The following is a 20,826-nucleotide window of genomic DNA, read 5'->3' as shown; positions in this document are numbered from 1 at the left end:
GAAGTGGAAAACTGACGGAAACTATGTATTCTCAAGTCTTGTGAAATCCTGGCCTCCACAATCATGAGAGAGAGAGGGAAGCTGGATCGCTGTCTCGCTGTTCACAGGGAAATTTCTTGTCATTGATTGTTGCATAAAAGTTTGAATCACTTACAGAACAGAATTTCTACTCAGAACAACATAAAAAAGGATTGTCACATGAAAAGCTAGCCAGTGTTCTTCCATATTACTTGCTAGTCTGTCTCTCAGAATACATTGCTAAAGAGAGAGGTAGGTTTTGAGTTGCGGAGTGAGTGCCCTGTGATACACCGTAATCGTTTCTTCCAGTACGTTTTGCCTGAGTGAGGACGTGGCATTTAATGCTGTGATGTGTGCCTCGTCAGTGGTGGCCTCTCGGGTAACTCGGGCTTTGTTACCATCTGTACACTTTGAGGGGAAAAAATGTGTCTTGAGAAGGAAATATTTCTCTGGGTATGAGTGCTAGCATGTCCAGCCAGCGATGAATGATATTTTACTCAACGGATCACTGTCTTTCTGTGCAAATATCCTAGAACTCAAGGAGGCATACACGAGGCATTTGGATTCAGGAAAAGGAAACAATGAAGTCTGGTTTACAATTTTATCATGAGCTTTCATAGGAAGTTGCTGGTTTTCACTGCTTGTCAAAATGGATGCATTTCAGGGGGAGGGGAAGTCATTAGGTTTATTTATTTGTTTATTTTTGGAGGTACTGGGGATTGAACCAGGACCTCGTGCGTGCTGAGCACGCGCTCTACCACTGAGCTATACCCTCCCCCCTGAAATGGATGCATTTCAAATCAAAACAGTGTTTGAGGCGGGGAGGGTGTGGCTCAAATGGGAGAGCACATGCTTAGCACACACAGGGTCCTGGGTTCAATCCCCAGCACCCCCTCTAAAAATAAGTAAGTAAAGCTAATTACCTCCCCCCCAAAATAAAAAATAAATACAAATTTTTAAAAAATGTAGTGTTTGCTACCGTGCTGAGTAGAGGGTGCAGTGAGCAAATACTGCTTCTCTAAGAGTGGTTGATGGTGACTCGTGAATGCATTTGAAATTTCTAGCCAGTTTGCTTTTGAGGGTTGTCCTGAAAAGACACATATCAACTTAATTTTTGCTCCTTTGTGGAAGTGTCTAGAATAATATATATGTTTAAAAATCCTATGTATGCCACCCCAGATTTTCCAAAATAGTGGTAAAACAGAAATTATTGTTTACGCATTCTTATGAATGTTTGCTTTCAAAATTAGACCTTAAGACAGATGTGAAAATGTTTGTAAACTGTCTACACCCTACTGTTGTGCTGTTTTCAAAGGTAACTTGTTGTGAAGGAAAGGGGTGCCCTGTTTAAAACAGTGGTGGTTTGGGGCCCGAGCCGCCATCCTTTTTATTTGCATAGGAGTCAGGATAGCTGACTTAACAGCCGTGGACGCAGGACTTGAGCTGAGAGGTTTCCGTCCCCCGTGACGTCAGGTGACGGGGGATTGTGGATCCTCCTCGCTATGTGATGCCCGTTTCTGAGTACAGCCTGTCACCAGGTACTGTGAGAATCACAGCCTTGTCCATGAGTTCTTGCTCAGAGCAGCAATGGCACCAGATCTGGGGAAGAAGCCAGAAGAACTGTAGGCATCTTGTGGAGGGAGGATGGCATCCTTTGGACACCAGCTTTACCTTTAAGGATCCAGGACCTTGAATTATAACTTTGTCCCAAGAAATATAATCGCCTACGATCCATGAATCTGAGCACATTTTCCTGAAAAAAACTGATCAATATAGACAGTCGTGGGTCTTCTCTTCCCAAGAACACTGCATCCTAATTGAGCACATCAGGATGGACAAGCCCCCCTGTCTGGGCGTGAAGACCTCTGGGCGGCAAGATCCTAATCTCTTCTCGTTAAGATCACCGCTGCTGTCTCCCTGGGGGCCCTGGTCCCGCACCTGCTCATCTCCAAAGTGTCGCCCGGATGCATGGGGGCTTTTCTCCATCGTGCATTTGCTGATGTTGCTCGTGTCTGGAATCAGTGTCACCATTTCTTCTAGCAGAAAAGATCACTGTCACCATTAAAAGCCCGTCTCTGACGTTGACTTTTGGGAAGGTTCCCAGCACGCTCTGCGTCCAGCTTCCCAGGCACTTACTACCCTGGAGAAAGCCGGGCATTTCTGATGCATCGCCCACCCACCAGCCAGTGCTGCTCCGTCTGTCTGTCTGTGTCCTGCCCTGGCGTGTGAGCTATCGAGGGGCAGAGGTTGAGTCTGTCTTACAGACCTGCTGTGTGGTAGGCGCCCCTGGGGGGCTGGGTAGATGACGGCTGTAATTCTGCAGGGCTTCCCTCTAAACTTCCTGGCAGAATTTTTCAGAGGGCTTTAACAGCTCCGAGTCTCTGTGGCGTTGTCACACTGGAAGTCTTTCTGGAGATCATCTCTAGCCTTAGGAAACTTAAACCAGAGGAATGGAATACCACACCCAGAGCGCCATGGCTGGAGTGTCAGGAGACGAAACAGACTGGCGGTCTCCACTTGACGTTCATTTATAGAAAATACATTTTCCTGAATTCTATTCTGTTCTGGGCAGATTCTGCAAGTTTAGACGTTTTCTAATGCAGAAGAGATTTACATTCATACACGTGCCCCTTAGATGAATGTCTAGAATTTCTCTTCCTTTTTTCCCCACTGCGCAGGGAAGTACCAGCTGTCCCCCACAGTGAACATGCCCCAAGATGACACTGTCATTATAGAGGATGACAGGTTGCCAGTGCTGCCTCCACACCTCTCGGACCAGTCCTCCTCCAGCTCCCACGATGACGTAGGATTCGTGACGACAGACCCTGGCCCATGGGCCCAGGCGGGCATCGGTGACTCCGCAGACTGGTAAGAGCACCCAGGGCTGGGGGACACTCATTAGTCACGGTCGCACTTGATTTTCTGTGTGAATGGCCCATCGTGTTCTTCTTGTGTCCTGTTTCCACGATCTAATGCTCTCAGTGCTCACTCAGAAGCGTGTGCAGTGGTTTTAGCCTTTCTCGGGCTCTAGTTCATAATTTAACCAAACCAACAAGAAAATGCCCACGAACCAAAAACCCTGCTCAGGTGTTAAGTTTCGCTCTTAACTACTTTAGATCTGTGTTAATTTGGTGAATTGTTTTACTGTTAAATTCTGTGCGACTCCCTGTGGTGACTGAGTGTGTGTGACGGTTGGGTGACTTTGGCCAAGAGAAGAGCTGTTCGGTCCTGGAGGAGGAGGGGCCTGGCTGGCTGTCTTCCCAGCGCTCTGTCGGCTCTGCAGGGTTTGCGCTCACTCCTTGCACAGTGACGTCCGGGGCAGCCTGGTGTGTCTCTCAGAACAGGAGAGAGCATTTGGTGTTGCTGAGCCAGCGTGTGGCACGTGAGTGTGGACGTGTGTCTTCTTTGCGTGCCGGTGATTATACACATCAGTAAGTGAAAGGCAGCCTTCCTCCGGGCCGGCCTTGGAGGCTGCCGCGGTGGTTAGTGCCACGCCCGGGCGGCGCTGCGCCAGGATTTTCTTGTTGCCCTTTCTCTGGGGTCTTTTATGAACACATCAGCAAAAGCATACTGAAATGTTGCCGCATTGAGCTGCTCTCAAGCCTGCATGATAATAGCTTACCTTGGGGTGAGTTTGTGGCTCAGCGAGGCGGGGGAGCTACCCTGGAAGACGCAGAGCCGCCCAGAGCCCCCTGAGGCCGCTGCCTTGACCGCTGCTGGGCAGACCCCTCTCCGACAGTGGGAGCAGTGGCCAGCAGGGTCAGGGGTAGGTGCCGCGGCCTTCATCCCGGGGGCAGAAGCCTCTGAATCTGCCCCGAGACGAGGAATTGCAGGCAGAGATCTGGTGGGGGCCCGAGGAACATAGCGCTGTGTCGGTGCAGGTAAACAAGTAACTCGCAGGGCAGGAGTGTGGCATTGATTTCCCTAAGGAGATTCATAAAACGGTGAGGACTTGGATGAGTTTGCCGTGAGGAATGTGCAGGGGCTGGAAAAGACTATGAATGAACGGTTATCTAAACAAGAGTGGCAGCTGCTCTGAATCACGGCAGAAAATGTAAGCTTTTCCAGCCTGACAATATCTCCCTAATCCTTGATGAAAATGTTACGAAAACAAAAGGGCAATAAGGCGGGATTAATAACTGGAATTTTAATAACGCTGGGGGTCAGGACATGGTTACAGTCCTTAAAGAGTCAGCTGTCAGCCCTGCGGTCTAACGTGCTAAGTGTTCCAGGGCGCTGTTTATTGTGTCTGAAATTAGTTTAATGGGTATATTGATAGGGAAGAATTAATTATGCTATGGTTTAAGAATGTTTAGTTATTTCCAGACTCTTATTAGCTCACAAATTCATTTGACATTTTAAATTGTGGATGTTTGCAGTTCGCTGCCCAACTGTGGAAGGCCCCATCGTGTCTCACGGCTCAACTTGCCATTTGCTAAGTGATAGGATGTACTTTTTTCAACCCATTAATTGGACCTAACAGTGTTTTTAAGGTGAAAAAGGTAAAACAGCAGATTCTAATCTCAGTGACAGTGTAATTTCGGAGAATGTAAAATTAGTTTAAAAAATATGCCAGTATGTGGTTTTCATTAGCAACAACAATTTGTATGTCTTTGGAAAACCTTTTGCAAATGATTTCTATTAAGAATGCATGACTCTGTCCACAAACGTGATGCCTGTTTGGAGTTGAGGTTTTAGTGTATTCCATGTCATGCAGGAAAGGGCTGCAGGGCGTGTACAGAATGGTGGAACAGGGCCACTTTCCGTGTCTGAAAGAATTACTCTTAGAGAAAATACGTTGTTTAGAGTTGCTGTTGGCAAAGCTGGGTCGTAGTCCTCTCCGTAGGGGTTTTAATTTTTCACTTCGAGGACTGCATTTTTGGAATTGGGTGTACGTGCTCTGGAAATTACATGCATAGTGTCGTAAACGTGGTGTACGTGGACACCACTGGGTAAGTGTACTGTGCAAGCACGTGCACATGTAAGACACATGCAGAAGCCGCATGTGTTTATATGCAAATTGCACGCTAGACATGTACGTTGGGTCCGAGCAGAGTCGTATGTGAAGGGGCCCCTAAGGCTTCAGGGTGAACACGACCCTGCTTCTTCCTGGAACATCCAGTGTATCCAGAGTTTTACAGGAGAAATATGACAAATTACAAATGAAAAGAGTTCATTTATTACGACAAATCGTTATGTTTTATACAAAAAATTGTTTTGGAGGGGAGGATGTGGCGCAGGGGGAGAGCGCATGCTTAGGATGCACGAGGTCCTGGGCTCAGTCCCCGGCATCTCCATAAATAATAAATAAAACTGATTCTATCCCCCACCCAAAAAAAAAGTTTAAAAAAATATGTGTCTTTGCTCTGGGCTGAACCCCCCGTGCCTCTGGGCTTCTCTTTTCTTGGTACCCGGGCCAGAGCGTGGTGAGGCCAGTGAGGCGCCCGGGGTGGCACAGGTCAAGAGGACCTCCTTTTCAGGTGTTGCCCTTGAACATGGGGGACCCTGAGATGACAGCGTCCTTAGGCTCTGAGTCCCGGACACCTGCCATGTCTCCTCCTCGGGGCCTGCTCTGGGCATGGTGGGTAAGATGGAGGCGGATTGTTCGATTGCTTCTTAAGGTTGTGGTTGGGGGTTGGTTTCTCGGGACCGTGTTTCTGTTGTCCTAAGTCATGTGACCCCGATGAGCTGAGCTGGGTCTTTGCTGGGTGAGAATGACGTTTCCGGCGTGTAGGTTTGCCGTTTAGCAGGGGCTTTCCCCTCTGGGCGTTGCGTCTTCTCAGCGGCCCTGGCAGGTGGGGGAGCCAGCGAAGCAGCGCAGGCCCCGTCCACTGACAGCGAAGCACCTCCTTGGTCTTTCTCGTCTCGATCTTGGGTTTAGCTCTTCTCGAAGGCATTTCACACACAGTAAATTGCAGCTACATTTCTAGCGTCTGTCCAAACCAGAGCCACCGGTGTTTCACCGGTGTGTGTGCTCGTCTCCGAGGGCCAGGGCAGGGCGCGAGGAGCTGGCCCCTGCAGCAGCGTCAGGAGGCCGTCGCGGCTCCGCTCACACCGCAGAGAGCATCCCGCCCCGTCTGTCCAGTGGCTGTGAGGGACGGTCCCCCCAGGCCACGTTGGGGACGTGGCTGGGCACTGCGGGAGGAAGCTCTTTGTTCACTCAGCGTGCCCAAGAGAGAAGACAGTTCTGTTGTGTGGCCTGTGCCCAGAACACCTGGCCATGCCTTTGAAAGTGCTCACAGGATTTTACAGATGGGTGATGCCCTGTCGTCCCCGCCGCCTCCTCTTGAAAAGCCCCGGGGGCCGTGTGGACCACTCTCCATCTAGTCTGAGTCGTGCTTTCCCAGGCTCCCCTCAGCACCCCATTCTCCCATCTACGTGAGGCAGTATCTGCGTTGCACTCCTGGCTTGGTGTTTTTTAAAGGAACGTGTAGGGAACATTATTTATGATTTTGGCTCTGGTACCCAGCATAATGCCTTAATCAGATTAAGTTTTAATCACAATTTGTTGTGTTGATTTCTTCTCAACTGATTAAGTATTGCAGAGAGAACATTCACCCTCGTGGAACTGCATGCCAGGGTTTTGTTTTGCAACGCAAGATAAAGGATATATAAGAAGACCAGGACATAACCTTTTTAAAACTTGTGTTCAACTGCAGTTCATGCAGTCACTTCATGGGCAGGGGTGAGTGTAGCTCAGGGTGGAGCGCGTGCTCAGCACGCACAGGGTTCTGGGTTCAGTCCCCAGCACCTCCATTTGTATTACGATATGACAGGTTTCCTCAAATATTCATTCTGTGTCACGTGGAGAAAGAACTGCTCTGAATGTGAATTAATGTCATATTTTCCCATCACCTCCTACTCAGCCACCATCTTTTTTAATGGACTATACTGGTATTAGTTAAAGTATTTCTGGAGAACACACACACCCCTCTACACAGGTGTATATGAACTTACCTGAACTGCGTGTCCCCTGTTTTCAGTAAATGTTTCTGTGTCTTTCTCTCCACACCAGCTCTTTGAGTCCAGATGTCGACCCAGTTCTGGCTTTTCAACGGGAAGGATTTGGACGTCAGAGTATGTCAGAAAAACGCACAAAGCAATTTTCAGATGCCAGTCAATTGGATTTCGTTAAAACGCGAAAATCAAAAAGCATGGATTTAGGTAGTGAGTACAATCTCCGTGAACCTCTCTCTAAACAAGGTTTAGACGCTCTCAGATTAAAACTGATGGTCCCAAACACATGGCTGTTTACTTTGAGCGGTAGAGAAAATAACTGTGAAATGAGGCAATTTGGCAAAAATGAGTTTTTCTCTGAGGTCGAGATAAACTATATTTCTCTTAAGTGGCATGTTTACATAGTGCACAATATGTTAATATATATGTTTTCTGATGAGAAAGGAAACAAACACGTGTGTGTATCATGATACACTCATGTATCTACGTTCCGAAAAGAATGACGTGTTTTAACACTTTGGCTGCTGAAAAGCAACGTCCTTGCCCTCTGACGTGGCTGGTGGTGGGGGGGGTCTCGAACCAGAAGAAAAAGTTTGGAGAGAAACCATTATCTCAATCCATGTCTGGAGTTTGGTTCCTTCACGACAGCTTCCTTCCACCGCTGGTCTTTGAGGTTTATTTGATAGAAGTGCTTATGTGTTGATAATTAAGGCATTTAATTGGAGGAATAATTTGAGAGAATATTTATTGTAGGAAGTATTTGGAAGCCAAATGAGAGGGAAATAACCCTAGCTGTTCAATTTAACACCAATCAGGTAGTGTCTTTTTTAAAATCCAAATCCACCAAAACCCGAAACAAAGGAAAAAGTCAATTAATTAATCCAATAGACCTGTAAACCGATTGAATGATTAGGAACCCTTGTTAATCAACCGCAACGTGTTTACGCTGTTCTCTGGTGGCTGTTTGTACTTGAAGACTAAAAGCATTAATTTATCACGTGCATCAAAGAAGAGCTTGGCGATGCCTTGCCCGGCTGGTGACAATGTGCTAACACACCAATAACACACGGGTCCGTGAGGTGGGATGACCGGCGTTGCATGGAGACACGGCTCCTTCCCCCACTTTGATTCTGAATGTTGGCTTGATGTCCCGTATTATTTGCATGAAATGTTACCTAAGAATTATCCCCTAACTGAGAAGACCGGGGGGGTGGTTGAAGCATGTCCGGCCGCGGGGCTAACTGAGCTAACCGGTCTACATTTACCTTTTAACAGTAGCTGACGAGACTAAACTCAGTACAGCGGGTGACCAGAAAGCAGGTAAGAACGGGCAGCCAGACTGTTGCCGTAGAAACCGTGGTCCAAGGAGCTGCCAGTCATACTCACGTAAACATAACCATTCCGGCTTGCTCCGACGTTCCCGTGGTCGGAAATCAAATCGCACAAGCCGAGGAAAATTTTTGGTGAGGAGAAATTTATCAGCCTGATACATACTAAATGGAAATGTGCTTTAGTGCTTCCAAGATGCTAGAGCACCTAGAGTTTCTTAATTATGTTTGTGGGGGGCTGTTTTGTCACACGTAAAACTGATCAAATTACCCAACACGTGGTTTCTTATGGGAGACTTTTTTTTTTGAAGTCCTCTACCCCGTGCCTAGGTTAACACCCAAGAAATGATTCTCAGGGTGGTGATTTGATTTGAAGGACAACAGCACAAAGATAGGTATTTCCCCTGAAGGACAGAGTCCAGCGTTGCTGTTACTGGTCACTCAGAACACCTTAGCTCTCTTTCAGATGAAGCGTTAGTTCCTGGTCACCTGACATTCAGTTCTATCTACAGCACATCCTTATCTTAACTTTGTGACTTTAAAGGTTTTTGGTGTTTTGTTGTGTTTTGTTTCTGAACTACTTAGGGCTGGCTTCTAAAATGCTGCCTGAAAAATTCCATGGAAATAATGAATTATGTTGACCTGGGTTTTACATTATAGTAGATTTTTCTTACTCTGTTATTTTATGAAAATAATCAGACGAAAGTATGTGTGACGAAAGTTAATGTGCTTTGTATAGTTGAGCACGTGTGATTTATTGTTGTAAGTCTGAAGGCGTGTTGTAGTTACTCTAGATCTGATGTGGTGCAGTTGCCCCACTTAGCACTAATGAGCATCAATTCACCTTCGTAACCTGCAGTAGGAATTAGTTTTAGGCTTCTTGCAAAATGTGTATCCCACATGCATATGTACAGATGGCTGTGGGCATGGTTGGAGTTTTCCCATTCTGTAAAGACAGATTATAAAAATTACATCCAATAAATCACTGGATTAACTATAGTGCAGTGCCATTAACAATAGACCCAGCGCTCATTAAGAAGCTATTTCTTTTATCAAACAGAAAATTCATTGAAATTCTGTTAAGAGAGCTAAAGAAAAATGCCATTTGATAGTTCACATATGCAAATTAGTCGTTAGTTTTTAGAGCTAATAGTCTTCAGTACTTTTAAAGAAGTAACCCCAATCCAAGTTGATGTTCATAAAAACCAAGCTGAGCTGCTCAGGTCAAAGAACATGACTTTATATACTGTGCCAATTAGGTAAAGTAAGGAAAGTATTTAATTTAACCCACTCACTATTACTAACAGGAAAAGAACAATTTATTGGGATTTAAAAAAATAATAATGATGCCCAGATTTCAACTGAAGACATGAAGTAACTTTCCTGGTGACGAGGTAGATTTTATAATCTAATTGAGTCATGTGTTTTTATGGTTTTTTTAAAGTGTTAGATCCTAGATAGAAACACCATTTGGGGTACTAGGTGCAATCTGTCCTCCCCAATTAAACTAGAAGGACTCGGGACAAAAATTATTACATGGACGTCAAAGTACTTTTGGGTCTATTGGTTTTAAATCTGCAGTGAATAAAATGTCAAACTCCACCCTTCTCACCCTCCAGGGTTGGACACTGAACACACTGTCGGTTATTTTTCTTTCTTCACTTCACTTGAATTGTTAAGATTGTCATGGTTTTACAGTGTAGGCCGAAGGCTTTTGGTCTCGTCGCAGTGGCCTCTGAGTGCAGATCGTCTGTCCAGCCATAAGCCTTTCAAAATGAAAACTCAATTCCATTTCCGTTTGCCCTTGCAAAAGACTTCCTCTGCTTTTTTTCGATGAGAGAAGTATTACTGGGTAGAAGAAAAATAGACCTAAGGAAAATGGTATGATTACGATTTCTGCCTTTATTCCTGGATTTAGGGATTTTGGGGGTAAATTTACTTCCTACCAGAAGAGAGGACAGGAACGAGAGAATGGGGTTTCTAACCAGGTTAATCCTTGAGTATAAAAAATACACAAAGTATCCTAATGACCTGAAAGGTTGTATATAGAGCCTCAAAATATTATTTTAGAATTAAAAGACATTGATTTGTGTGTGTGTGTGTGTAACTAAAACTAATCTTTTGCCTGTACTTTGTATAGTGAAAGACATTTTCAATTTTTGTAACTGGTAAATGATAAAGTTTATAATGTTAGGAATCTCAGTAACCCTCATTCAGGAATCCTCACAATATATTACTTCACAAAATCTTTGTTCCATTTCTTTGACAAATAGGTTATTTACATGTAGGTGATCCCTGTTAGAGTGAGAGGCAGCAAGCTCTGTATGGGACCAGGTAGTGAATGCTGTGGGTCTCGCAGAGCAGACAGTGTCTGGAGCAATTACTTCATTCTGGTGTCATGTGAAGGCAGCCCTGGTGAACATGTAAACAGGTGGACGTGGCTATGTTCCAGTAAAGTCGTCCAGATTTGGCCCATAGTTTGCTGATCTCTGTTACAGATTCACAAGTTATGGATGTTAGGAATATTTCAGCCATGCGTCAGTATGGACTGTATTTCATTGACCTCCAGCATGCCCAGCGCCCAGCATCTATTGTTTCCCATGTTTTGCCAGAATGTTATAGTACAGAGTTACGAATTTAGAGAAAAGAGTAGATGGGTGAGCTCTCAGCTACATTCACAAAATAGCTACTGCTTATTTAGTTACACTTTCATCATTTTTGTCCCCAGATTTGCGTGGGTTTCTGTGTTTTAATAAGTACACACATGCACTGCTATACACATATATCCATATTTATACACATGTATATGGACATACACATTCATTGCAATAAATACTCATGCCATTTCTGGAATTCGTGATGGAAGTTTTTAGTGCTCCGAGTACATTAAGTCAGATCTCAGCTAACTGCATGTGTAAATAATGCATTTATGATCGTCTTTCCTAGCAGCATCAGATCTTTATTGGAGACACATACATAAATACAGACACACACATGCGTGCATACACAGATAATACACACGCGTCCTTGATGAACCCAAGAAAGCACCAGATATCTGCCTTAAGAGTGTTTCTAGAACCCAGATGGAGCTGGTGAGCTATGAAAATTGAGAGGCACAGTTTATTCAGAAAAAGGTCTTCCCAGTGCTAATTCTAGAAAACGTGAACGTAAATGCCTCTGCCCAGACTCAGCTTCCCCCATTCGCTGTGATTTCTCACTTTTTATTTAGTTCTTTGAAACAAAAACTCATTTTCCTTCCAGTGACATGGCTTTTGTGGGTATTTAAAACATGACCTTGTCAAAAATCGTAGTGCTATCAAGGGAGAAACGTAAGATTGATCTGGAGAGAAATATTGCGTGTGACTTTTTGTCATAAAATAAATAATCGATTATATACAAACCAGCATTAAATAAATCATCTTTTTCTCCCAAGCAGAGTAATTTATGGAATATTAGTTCTTCATTAGAACCACCTGGATGCCTTTCTGCCCATGCTACATTTTTAACATATTTACTCTGACTTAAAACTGCTGCCCCATTTTAAAGATAAGCTGAAAGATGTCATGTAAATGAATCTTAAAAAAGATGGTTCCTGTTTTGACCCTCTCAGTTGAATTTTCATTCTGTTTTACACTCTGAGCCGTGGAAGCCCACGTCATAAGTATCTGTCTTCTAGGCGGTGACGTACCAGGCTGCTCCTTAATTATTGGTCAGCATATGGGCTGACGGCCCCACGTAGAGAAGACCTGCCCAGCCTCACCTGCCCTTCCTTTTTTTGCACCTGCCACTTTAACAGTCTAAGTAGAGAAGTCGTTCTGTAGCCTGGGTTGCCCAGCTGGTGGGTGCTGGTTTTTCACTCATCCCGACGCCAAATTCATCTACCTGTGAGTGCGAGGTCAGCAGTGAGGGACGTGGCTGTCTCACCTGGTTAAAGAAATCCATTTTAAATTTCTTCTGTAGAGCACAGGGAACTATGTTCAGTATCTCGTAGTAACCTTTAATGAAAAAGAATATGAAAACGATTCTATGTATGTATATGCATGACTGGGACGCTGTGCTGCACACTAGAAATGAACACATTGTAACTGACGGTACTTCAGTTTAAAAAAGAGTCATTTTAAAGTCCGGTATAATATTTTAAAATATAATATATATCATTCTACATGTAAATCTTTAATTTGCATATCACCAAAACAAAATCTGCTTGAGAGTATCATATCTTAATTTACATGAGATTAATCTCTGTGGACTACCGATGAATAAATTGGAATTTAAAATTAAAACAAGAAAAAAAAGAAATCCATTTCAATTGCGCCCTGAAGCCTGGTGCGGTCAGGTCCTCCAGGAGCCGAGCCCCGGCTCTGATCCCCCGGAGGTCCCCTGCCGTCCACCCTGCTGCAGTCTTTACGGTCCCTGCTGGTCCTCCTCCTACTCCTCCCCTGTTTCTCAAGCAGACGTTCACAGGCCTCGGGGTCTAATCCTCGTCCAACTCTCCTCTGTCCTCCTGTGCTTCTCCCTGGAGACAGTCCCTACATAGTTTCTGTTTTTCTTTCTTTTTCTTTTCTTTTTTTTTAATTGCAGTACCGTTGATTTACAGTGTCCTGTTAGTTTCTGGTGCGTGGGTCGTGATTCAGATACAAGCTACTCACCCGGTGTCTTCCTAGTCACATCTTGTGTTGCTCTTCCTAGAGAACACGCCCGTTTTCCAGAATTAGGTTCCAGCTGGCGCCAGGGTGCCCTGATTTTGTTGGGGACAGGTGGTTTCTTGTGCTTTTCTCACTTGCTGAGTTGGGTGAACCCCAGCATAGTGAGGAAGATACCCAATGAAGCTTGTTGAGATCAAAGTTTACCTTCTGTTGTCAGTAACTTTAAACTGTCAAAAAACGGTTTTAGCCAATCTTCCCCTGGTCGGTTCCCTCAGCCTTTCTTCCTCTCTGCTCTTTAGACTAGCCTCTGGGTTATTCTGGGTCTTTCAGATTATTGACACAACTCGGAGAAAATGATTTGACAAAGATTTCACCTATTGACCCATAAATGGATGCTAATAGATTTCTTCCTATAGAGAAGATAGACCACATTTAATGAACATTTGGGGAAAATTAAAATGAGAGGCTGTCCCTTCCCTTTGTATGCTTGCCATCCACAGTCCAGAAGTGGACACTGAGCAGACAGTTGGTTTATGTCCGTGGCGTTTCTCACAGCGCGTGGCTTCTTGGACACATCATCTTCACCACTGACTCTAACGACACTCTGTCTTTGCACACCTCCAAGGCTCCCCCAGCCGAGACGTGGGGCCGTCCCTGGGTCTGAAGAAGTCGAGCTCTTTAGAGAGTCTGCAGACGGCGGTCGCCGAGGTGACTCTGAACGGGGACATCCCTTTCCACCGCCCACGGCCGAGGATCATCCGAGGAAGGGGGTGCAACGAGAGCTTCCGAGCTGCCATCGACAAGTCCTACGACAAACCTGCTGTGGACGACGATGACGAAGGCATGGAGACGTGTAAGTGCCCGGTGTCCGAAAGAACGGCCACTGCGTGCAGCTCTGCAGAGCAGCGGCTCTTCAGGTGTGCTCCGGGGAACCCTGTGGGTTCCCGGTGCCCTGCAGAGGGATCTCTGAGGTCGAAACCATCTTCATTAAGAAGACAATGGTATTTACCTTTTTCACTTTTACTCTCTTCCAAGTGTACGGTTGGGTTTTCTAGAGGCGATCTGTCCCGTGATTCCGCAGTGGACTGAATGCAGAGCAGATAGAACCTTCCCAGCTCGATGGTAAAGAGATTTGCTAAAATTTAACACAGGGCCATTATCCTCATGAATTGTTTTTGGAAAATACAAGACTTTTTTTTTGGTAAAGTATGTTTTCTGTCACTATGAAATTTGTTATTTTTTACAAAATAATTCATATTTTTAAACTCAGTTTTAATGCAGTATATATTGTTAGATATAATCCACATAGAAATTTTCTTTTGAGTCTTGAATAAATTTTAGGAGTGTCAAGCATCCTGAGAAGCAGAATGTCTGAAAGCCACTGCTGTGCAGTGTCTGTAATACTGGATCTCAAGCGAACACGTGTTGTCATCTGTGATTTTGAAAACATACATTTGTTTTGTTTCTGTGAATTACTTTTGCTTTCCCTGAACTGAGCTAGCAAGATGTTTGTGTCTGTGTGTGTTTCCAAATTGCAAAATATTTTAAGCCAAAATTATCGAAAGTCAGAGGTTGCAGTGAAGAAGCAGTGTGTTCTCCGTAGTCTGCTGAGAGGAAAGCGACGTTTATAAGAACGTACAAACGTCCGCTTCGGGGAGTTGTCGTTACAGTTAAGCTTTCATGGTGTGAGAGTAGCCATTTGATTTAAATCTAAGGAAGAAACTCCACAGTGTATCTGCTTAGAAGGGAGAGAACTTGAGTCCTGATGGTGAAGATCACGGACTAGCTCATACTGCTCCTTAATGCTAATTCATGTTTCAGTCGTTTGACTTCCGAGTGACTATGCCCTTCCAGCTGTCGGCCCTGAAGCTGGGGCCACCGCCCAGAGTTAAAGCAGAGAGCGTTCCAGTGAGTCATGGTCGACTTTGGGTTTAACTTTGGGGGGACACACATCCCTAAGAAAGATTGTGGGGCGGAAGGAGGGTTTTAAGTGAAAGCCACATTCGCAGGAGACTCACAGCAGGCTGTGTCATCTCGGCCTGGCGCACGGCGTGCTCTTGGCAGGATGAGCATTCCTGCCATAGTGAAACAGGCAAAGCCCAACCTGGGAGAGGGCGGCTCCACCCTCCCCCGTCCCCTCCTCATTCTCTGTCTAAATCTGGACAGGTTTTCACTCCCTCCAGCCTGTGATTTCAAATATATGCAGTCGATTCTTGCCAGATGAAGAACATATTTCCTATTTTTGCTGCCAAGCCTGGTCTCCGAGATCCTGAGTCATATGGGCTCCCAGCCGTTGGGTTTTTCCCAGCGTGTCCGCAGTTCCCTGCCATCCTGACCAGTACCTCCTAGGTGGGGCCCCTCCCATTTCTTGGAGATCTCGCCCCTGTCCTGGGTGCATAGCTAACAAGAGACTTCGTACTTGGGCACCTGAATATTTGTTTTTTTAATCATTTACAAGTTAAGATGCTTCCGAACTTTTTTCTTATTCTGGTTGAAATGTTATTTAAATTCCTGCATAAAATGCAGTTTCCTTACATATATCACTTATCTCCCACGCAGCAGAGGCTGGGGTAGATAGCAGTTCAGGGCATGTTCTTAATTCTGTGGCTTCCAGACCTCCTCACTGGTGTGGATGTCTAAGTCTGTCCCTATATAAACTTAGTGTCCGTTTTTATTTGGAAATAATTAATTTAAGTATTTTATTTGAAAAATTTTGTGTTCAGCAATCATCAAGGCAAAAACAAGTAACTAGACAAACTACAACTGGTGAACTGGAGGGAAAGTTCTGGACAAGAGCTGGGAGAGACGTGACCCAGGTCCCTGCCACCACAAAGTGCTGAGTTTTCCAAAAGTCCTGATTTTGTGATGTCTTTCTTCAGACTGATCTTTGAACTTTGACTATGGTGGAAGAAAGGCAACCCAATTGTACAGTTCAGATGCTGACAGGGCTTTTGCAGCTGGACGAGCAGTGTGGCAGGAGCAGGGGCGCGGTCCGATGACTCCCGTCCAGTTCTTTTCACTAGTTTGTAGGGTTTGGGTGAAGTTGCTTAAAAGCCTTAGGCTTTAATCCCCTCAGTTGTAAAACTGAAGACTCGGATGCCGAGGTCACTGATTCTCAGGTTGCGTGTTGTGCGTCTGGGATGGGGGGGCTCGGGGGCTTGGGGGAGTTGGGGAGCACGTGGGAGGCCAAGCCCAGGGGACTGCAAGGCCACCTGCTCCCTGCTGTCACTCCAGTGGCTGTGTGCGTTTTAAATCACTTTTTGAACATGGTGCTTCTCCGTAAATTTAAATTTTTAAAAAGGGAAGGTCGCAGTTTTTCAGATGGCGTTTGAAAAGCTCGGGTGTGGATGACTTCCTTTCTGCAGTCCCGCACAGGTTTAGCGTCTCCTGGCTCTGCGGCCCGGTCACGGGCCGGCCACAGCCCTGCCTGCTTCTCTGGGAAGCCCGGGAAGAAAGACGCCACCAACCTCGCTCCCGCAGGCCCGGGCTTGGGGCCGGGCGAGTGTGGGAGTCAGGGATGTTGTCACGTCAGTGGGTAGCCCTGCGTAGCCAGCAGCGCTGCGTGCACAGAGACAGGCAGCGAGTCCCTGGGTCTGCAGCGACTCGTCCCTCCTCCTCTGTGTCCCGCACTGGACCTGCGTGGCCGAGACCTCCAGTGCCTCCGCAAACCCTTTGTTTTCTTTAAAAAAAAATCTGTCAAGGCTGATGTCACTGCTGGTGGTCATGGGACCGTCTCCTTTACGTAGGACTAAGCACAGCTGTGAGAAAGGAGCTCCTCCTCCAGTTCCCTCAGCACCATCCTTTCCAGAGACTGACAGTTCTCACCGTGTGGTCCACACGGCCTGTGCCACTGTCCGCCGAGTTCCTGTTTCTGCTTGTGCCCCTGCATCCTCATCTCTGCATCCTCACCTGTGCACCCGCCCCCGCGCACCCCCGCCCCCGCATTCCCACTCCCGCATCCGCGCCATGTGGGCACTGTCCCTGGCGGCATGTCTCAGCCCTGCTGTCCTCATGCTCTGAGGGACCCCGGAGCTGGGGGGCTTTCTCGTATGGAGGTGGGACTCAGTGGTGGCTGCCGGTTGAAGTGAAGATGCGTGTCCCTGTTGAGGGCTGCTCTGCAAAGAGGAGCCTGTCCGAGCAGTCTTTGTTAGACGGCCGTCTGGTGAGGATGCAGTCGGTGCAGCCTAGAAACGTGCGGGGCATGGGGGGGATTACCTGTGCTGTTCCAGCCGCCTGTTTCTGTCCCACACAGCCCTCGGCCCCTTTCCAGGGCAGCCCTGGGGGGAGGTAGGCTGGTGGCTCTTGGCTGTGCTCCTCCCTGTGGCTGGGAACAGGCTTGCCCTCTCGGCAGCTTTGAACTCACGGCACAAGCACAGTGATGTGGCCAAGAGACGGGCGGATCCACATGCGGTCTGGTACCTGTCATCTCCTGTAAGACTGACGGTCCACCCGCGGAGGTGGCAGAAGCCAGCGTTTTTGTCTCTCATTTAATCCATCTGGCCTCTCCATGTTGCGTGTCTGTCTGGATCAAGAGCTTTGTATTCTGGGACCCATTATCTCCGAGGCCCTACCTGTGTTTGACAGGTCAGGGCATCCACAATCTGCTCCCTCTTCTATGCAAATCACACGCCCCGCCTGGCTCCCAGCGAGCAGCGCCTGCTTCCCCCATGATAAATCAGCGTCCGTTGCTGCCAAGACCATGGATGCTGAATAACTTTGCTTTGTTTTGTTTTTGAAAATAGCCCCGTTTTCGTCCCTCAATTAAAAGTTTCCAAATCGTAAGCTTCACTCTCAGTCCAGTAACAGCTTTTGGTTGGGGTCAAGGGGAACGACAGAGCCGAGTGCCATCCTGCTCACGGCACCTCTCAGTGTTAAGATCTGCCCGGTTTACTGCTTTAAATGTGAGAGCTGGACGCCTTGAAAGCAGGGAGGGGTTACTTTTGAGTAGCTTGCCTGCTTTCTTAGAGAACTCTTAACAGGGGCCAGAAAAGAGCATTGCTTTATATTTGTAGTTGCTTTGTGGTTAATTCAGGTTAGCAGTGTGAGGTCTGAGGAAACTGAATGTGTGTTAGTGAAGCAGCTCATCTGAGAGCTTCCAGGGGAAGTTTGGTTTATTTAATGAGCTTCAAGGTAGCACATTGCGTGGATGGCTCAGACTTTGCACTCTCGCATCCTGCACACTTCTCACACCTTTTATGGGTACTGATTTGAGCAAAAATAATGCAAACTAGGTCTAATTGTACCTTAAGAAGCCACATTAGATTTCCTTAAATCTGTAGAGGATGAGTTCAGGATGTGAGTTTCAAAATCACAGAGCACTTTGGAGAAGGTTCCCCATTTGGTTAATCTGTCTTAATGGCTAGTTGGGTGTTGATCTATAAGAAATACTTATTCTGAATTGCTAAGAATTAGAATAACCTGTTGTATTTTTTTTTTAAGGGAGGTACTGGGAATTGAACCCAGGACCTTGTGCATGCTAAGCACGTGCTCTGCCCCTGAACTGCACCCTCCCTCCCTCCCTCCAAGAATAATCTGTCTTATCCTCTTAGGCCAACTTGTATACTTTAGTATCACTTGCAGCTTAGGAAAAGGAGCCTTAATTTTAGGAGGTTTCTGAATGCAGCAGGGGTGGACGCATGGGGAGGGGCCCAGAGTCTGTTCCTGGTACTTCTTTTTCTAGGAGAAATGTAAGTTAAGCTGAAAGTATGATGAAAAGTCACATCTGAAGTGTTTGAATTATAGAGTCCTCATTTTAAGCATTTTTTGATAGGGAAAAAGTGTGTAACAGTAGGACCAAGATCATCCTTGGAAACTGAACCGCAAGTGCGTGCGCTCTGATATGCAGCCCTGTGAGTTTCCTAGGATATTAAACTTACAAATGGGAAAACTCATTACACTAAAACTACTATAAAGTATTCATGAGTTGTGGCACCTAAAATCTGATATTGAGACTGTAAGTTCCTGAGGGGCTGGGGGCGGTTCAGTCCAGTGGATAATCTGACACTTGAGAAGCGATGTGGTTGGTGGCTGAGGGCCACTGTGGTGTGCAGGTTGCCATGGTACCAAAGCCTGGGGGACCCACTCAGCCCTCAAGGAGTTCGAGTGGCGGGGGAGGTGGTGGGGAAGGTGCATCCCAGAAGAGGCCGTGGTTGCAGCAAGTCCTGCTGCTTTGAGTGGTCCTCAGTGGGATGCAGAGGGATGTAGGGGCACGTGGGTGGGGACCGTCTCCAGAGTAAGGGTGATGTGCCCCTGCAGGTGAGAGCGCCCTAAGGAATGGGGTTTAAGACATAGACAGAGCATGGATCACAGGCAGCCTTGTTTAAATGGTTTTTGTTTATAATAAGGACAGTGAAGAGCATTTGAAGAGCCTCGAGCGAAAGAATATGGTTGCTGGGGAGGCAGGTTGGAGAGCAGGAGGTTGGGGACAAGGCGGCAAGCAGTGGGGTTGTTGGCGAGATCAGCTCTCTGATGGTGGCGTGGTGATCTGGGTGAGGGGTGATGCCTGGCAGTGCCAGACAGAAGGCAGAAACTGCGGCTGCGGGCTTAGCTGCTCACACACAAGAAGACGGATGATGAGGATGGAACTTGCTCATTAGCAGCTCCCGCTCAGACACTCAGAATCACCATCTCACCGTGTAATCACCCCATTACCAAGTTTTCTTAATTTTTCCCCAGGAAATCTCCGCATTTCACTCCTCCTGTCCAGTCTAGCCCAAATCCTCAATATTTAATATCTGAAGATGTGAAGGTGTCCTCCCTGGTCCTACTGTCCCTAGATCTGCTGAGTTAACTCGCGGTCCTTCTGTGCCCCTTCTCACCTAGACCATGCGCTGTCTGCCAGGTGCGTCTGTCTCTGCCCCTGGCTCTCTCCTCCCCCCCTCCCATTGGACTGTCATCTTCCTTCTTCAGGAAACTCCCCCCAAGCAATCTGGCTCTCCCTTGACTTTCTAAAGCCTTAACTGAGCATGGACGTTCCCCGATTTACAATGGTTCCACCTACAATTTTTCAACTTTATGATGGTTCAAAAGCGACATGCTTTTGGTTGAAAACATACGTCTGGCTTTGAATTTGGATCTGCTCCCTGGTCAGTGGTGTGCAGATCCTCTTTGGAGATGCTGGGTGGTGAGAGCCAGCTGCCCCTCCCCGGCAGCCCCACCAGTGTGAGGGGACACAACCAGTGCACTGACAGCCAGTCCGATTTTCACTTTCAGTGCAGCAGTCACTGAATTACATGAGACCTTCAACACTGTGTTCTAATGTAGGCTCTGTGTTAGATGACTTAGCCCAACTGTGGGAAAAAAATGTAGCTGTTCTGAGCACATGGAAGGCAACGAGGCTAAGCCCTGATGTTCGGTGATTAGGTGTATTCAGTGTATTTTTGATTTGTGGTATTTTCAATTTATGTTGGGTTTATCGAGCCATTACCACATCATAAGTCAAAGTAAATCTATATATAGAATGTGTCTGAGACTTTTTAGTATAAAGTGTGTTTTTTTTAACATCAAGAAATTTTTGTGGATCTCCCAATATGAATTTATGATGTGAGAGTTAAGAACACTGACTTTGTCATTTTGATTTCTCAATAAATGGCAAAACGGCTTTGCTAGCCACTCACTGTTTCATCACACTTGCATATTTTTGTGTTGTTATTTGTTTTTGCTTTTCCACTTAAGGAGTCAGAGCAGTGACTTGGACTCTTTTCCCTTGACACCATAAATAATATTTTGTAGATTGTTAAAACATCCACTTGACAGCAATTCCGTCCTTGATAAAAATGAAGTTCTTGGTGGCCATTGCAACAGGAGGGTTATGAACGCTGCCGTTTTCCTTGTGCAGCCTGCCCGTTCGGTCTGTTGAATTTAAAGCCTTCAGCTTC

General features: G+C 46.3%; 1 protein-coding gene across 22 annotated transcripts in view; it reads left to right on the top strand.

The window, feature by feature from the left end:
* LOC102526571 (partitioning defective 3 homolog) overlaps nucleotides 1–20,826 on the top strand; it is a 530,455-nt gene that overhangs the window by 317,885 nt on the left and 191,744 nt on the right. For 16 of the 22 annotated variants that reach the window (XM_072955252.1, XM_072955254.1, XM_072955248.1 and 13 more), the window contains 4 exons: nucleotides 2,697–2,886; nucleotides 7,034–7,185; nucleotides 8,251–8,295; nucleotides 13,575–13,802. In XM_072955252.1, the coding sequence (XP_072811353.1) occupies nucleotides 2,697–2,886; nucleotides 7,034–7,185; nucleotides 8,251–8,295; nucleotides 13,575–13,802 (615 nt within the window). The remainder of the gene's footprint in view (nucleotides 1–2,696; nucleotides 2,887–7,033; nucleotides 7,186–8,250; nucleotides 8,296–13,574; nucleotides 13,803–20,826) is intronic. The other 6 variants (XM_072955263.1, XM_072955246.1, XM_072955243.1 and 3 more) reach the window with 2 other exon arrangements.

The sequence above is a fragment of the Vicugna pacos genome, chromosome 35 (genome assembly GCF_048564905.1).
Source record: "Vicugna pacos chromosome 35, VicPac4, whole genome shotgun sequence".
Classification (NCBI taxonomy): Eukaryota; Metazoa; Chordata; class Mammalia; order Artiodactyla; family Camelidae; genus Vicugna; species Vicugna pacos.
The sequence above is the reverse complement of the archived record's forward strand: the minus strand, read 5'-3'. Positions and strand labels throughout refer to the sequence as shown.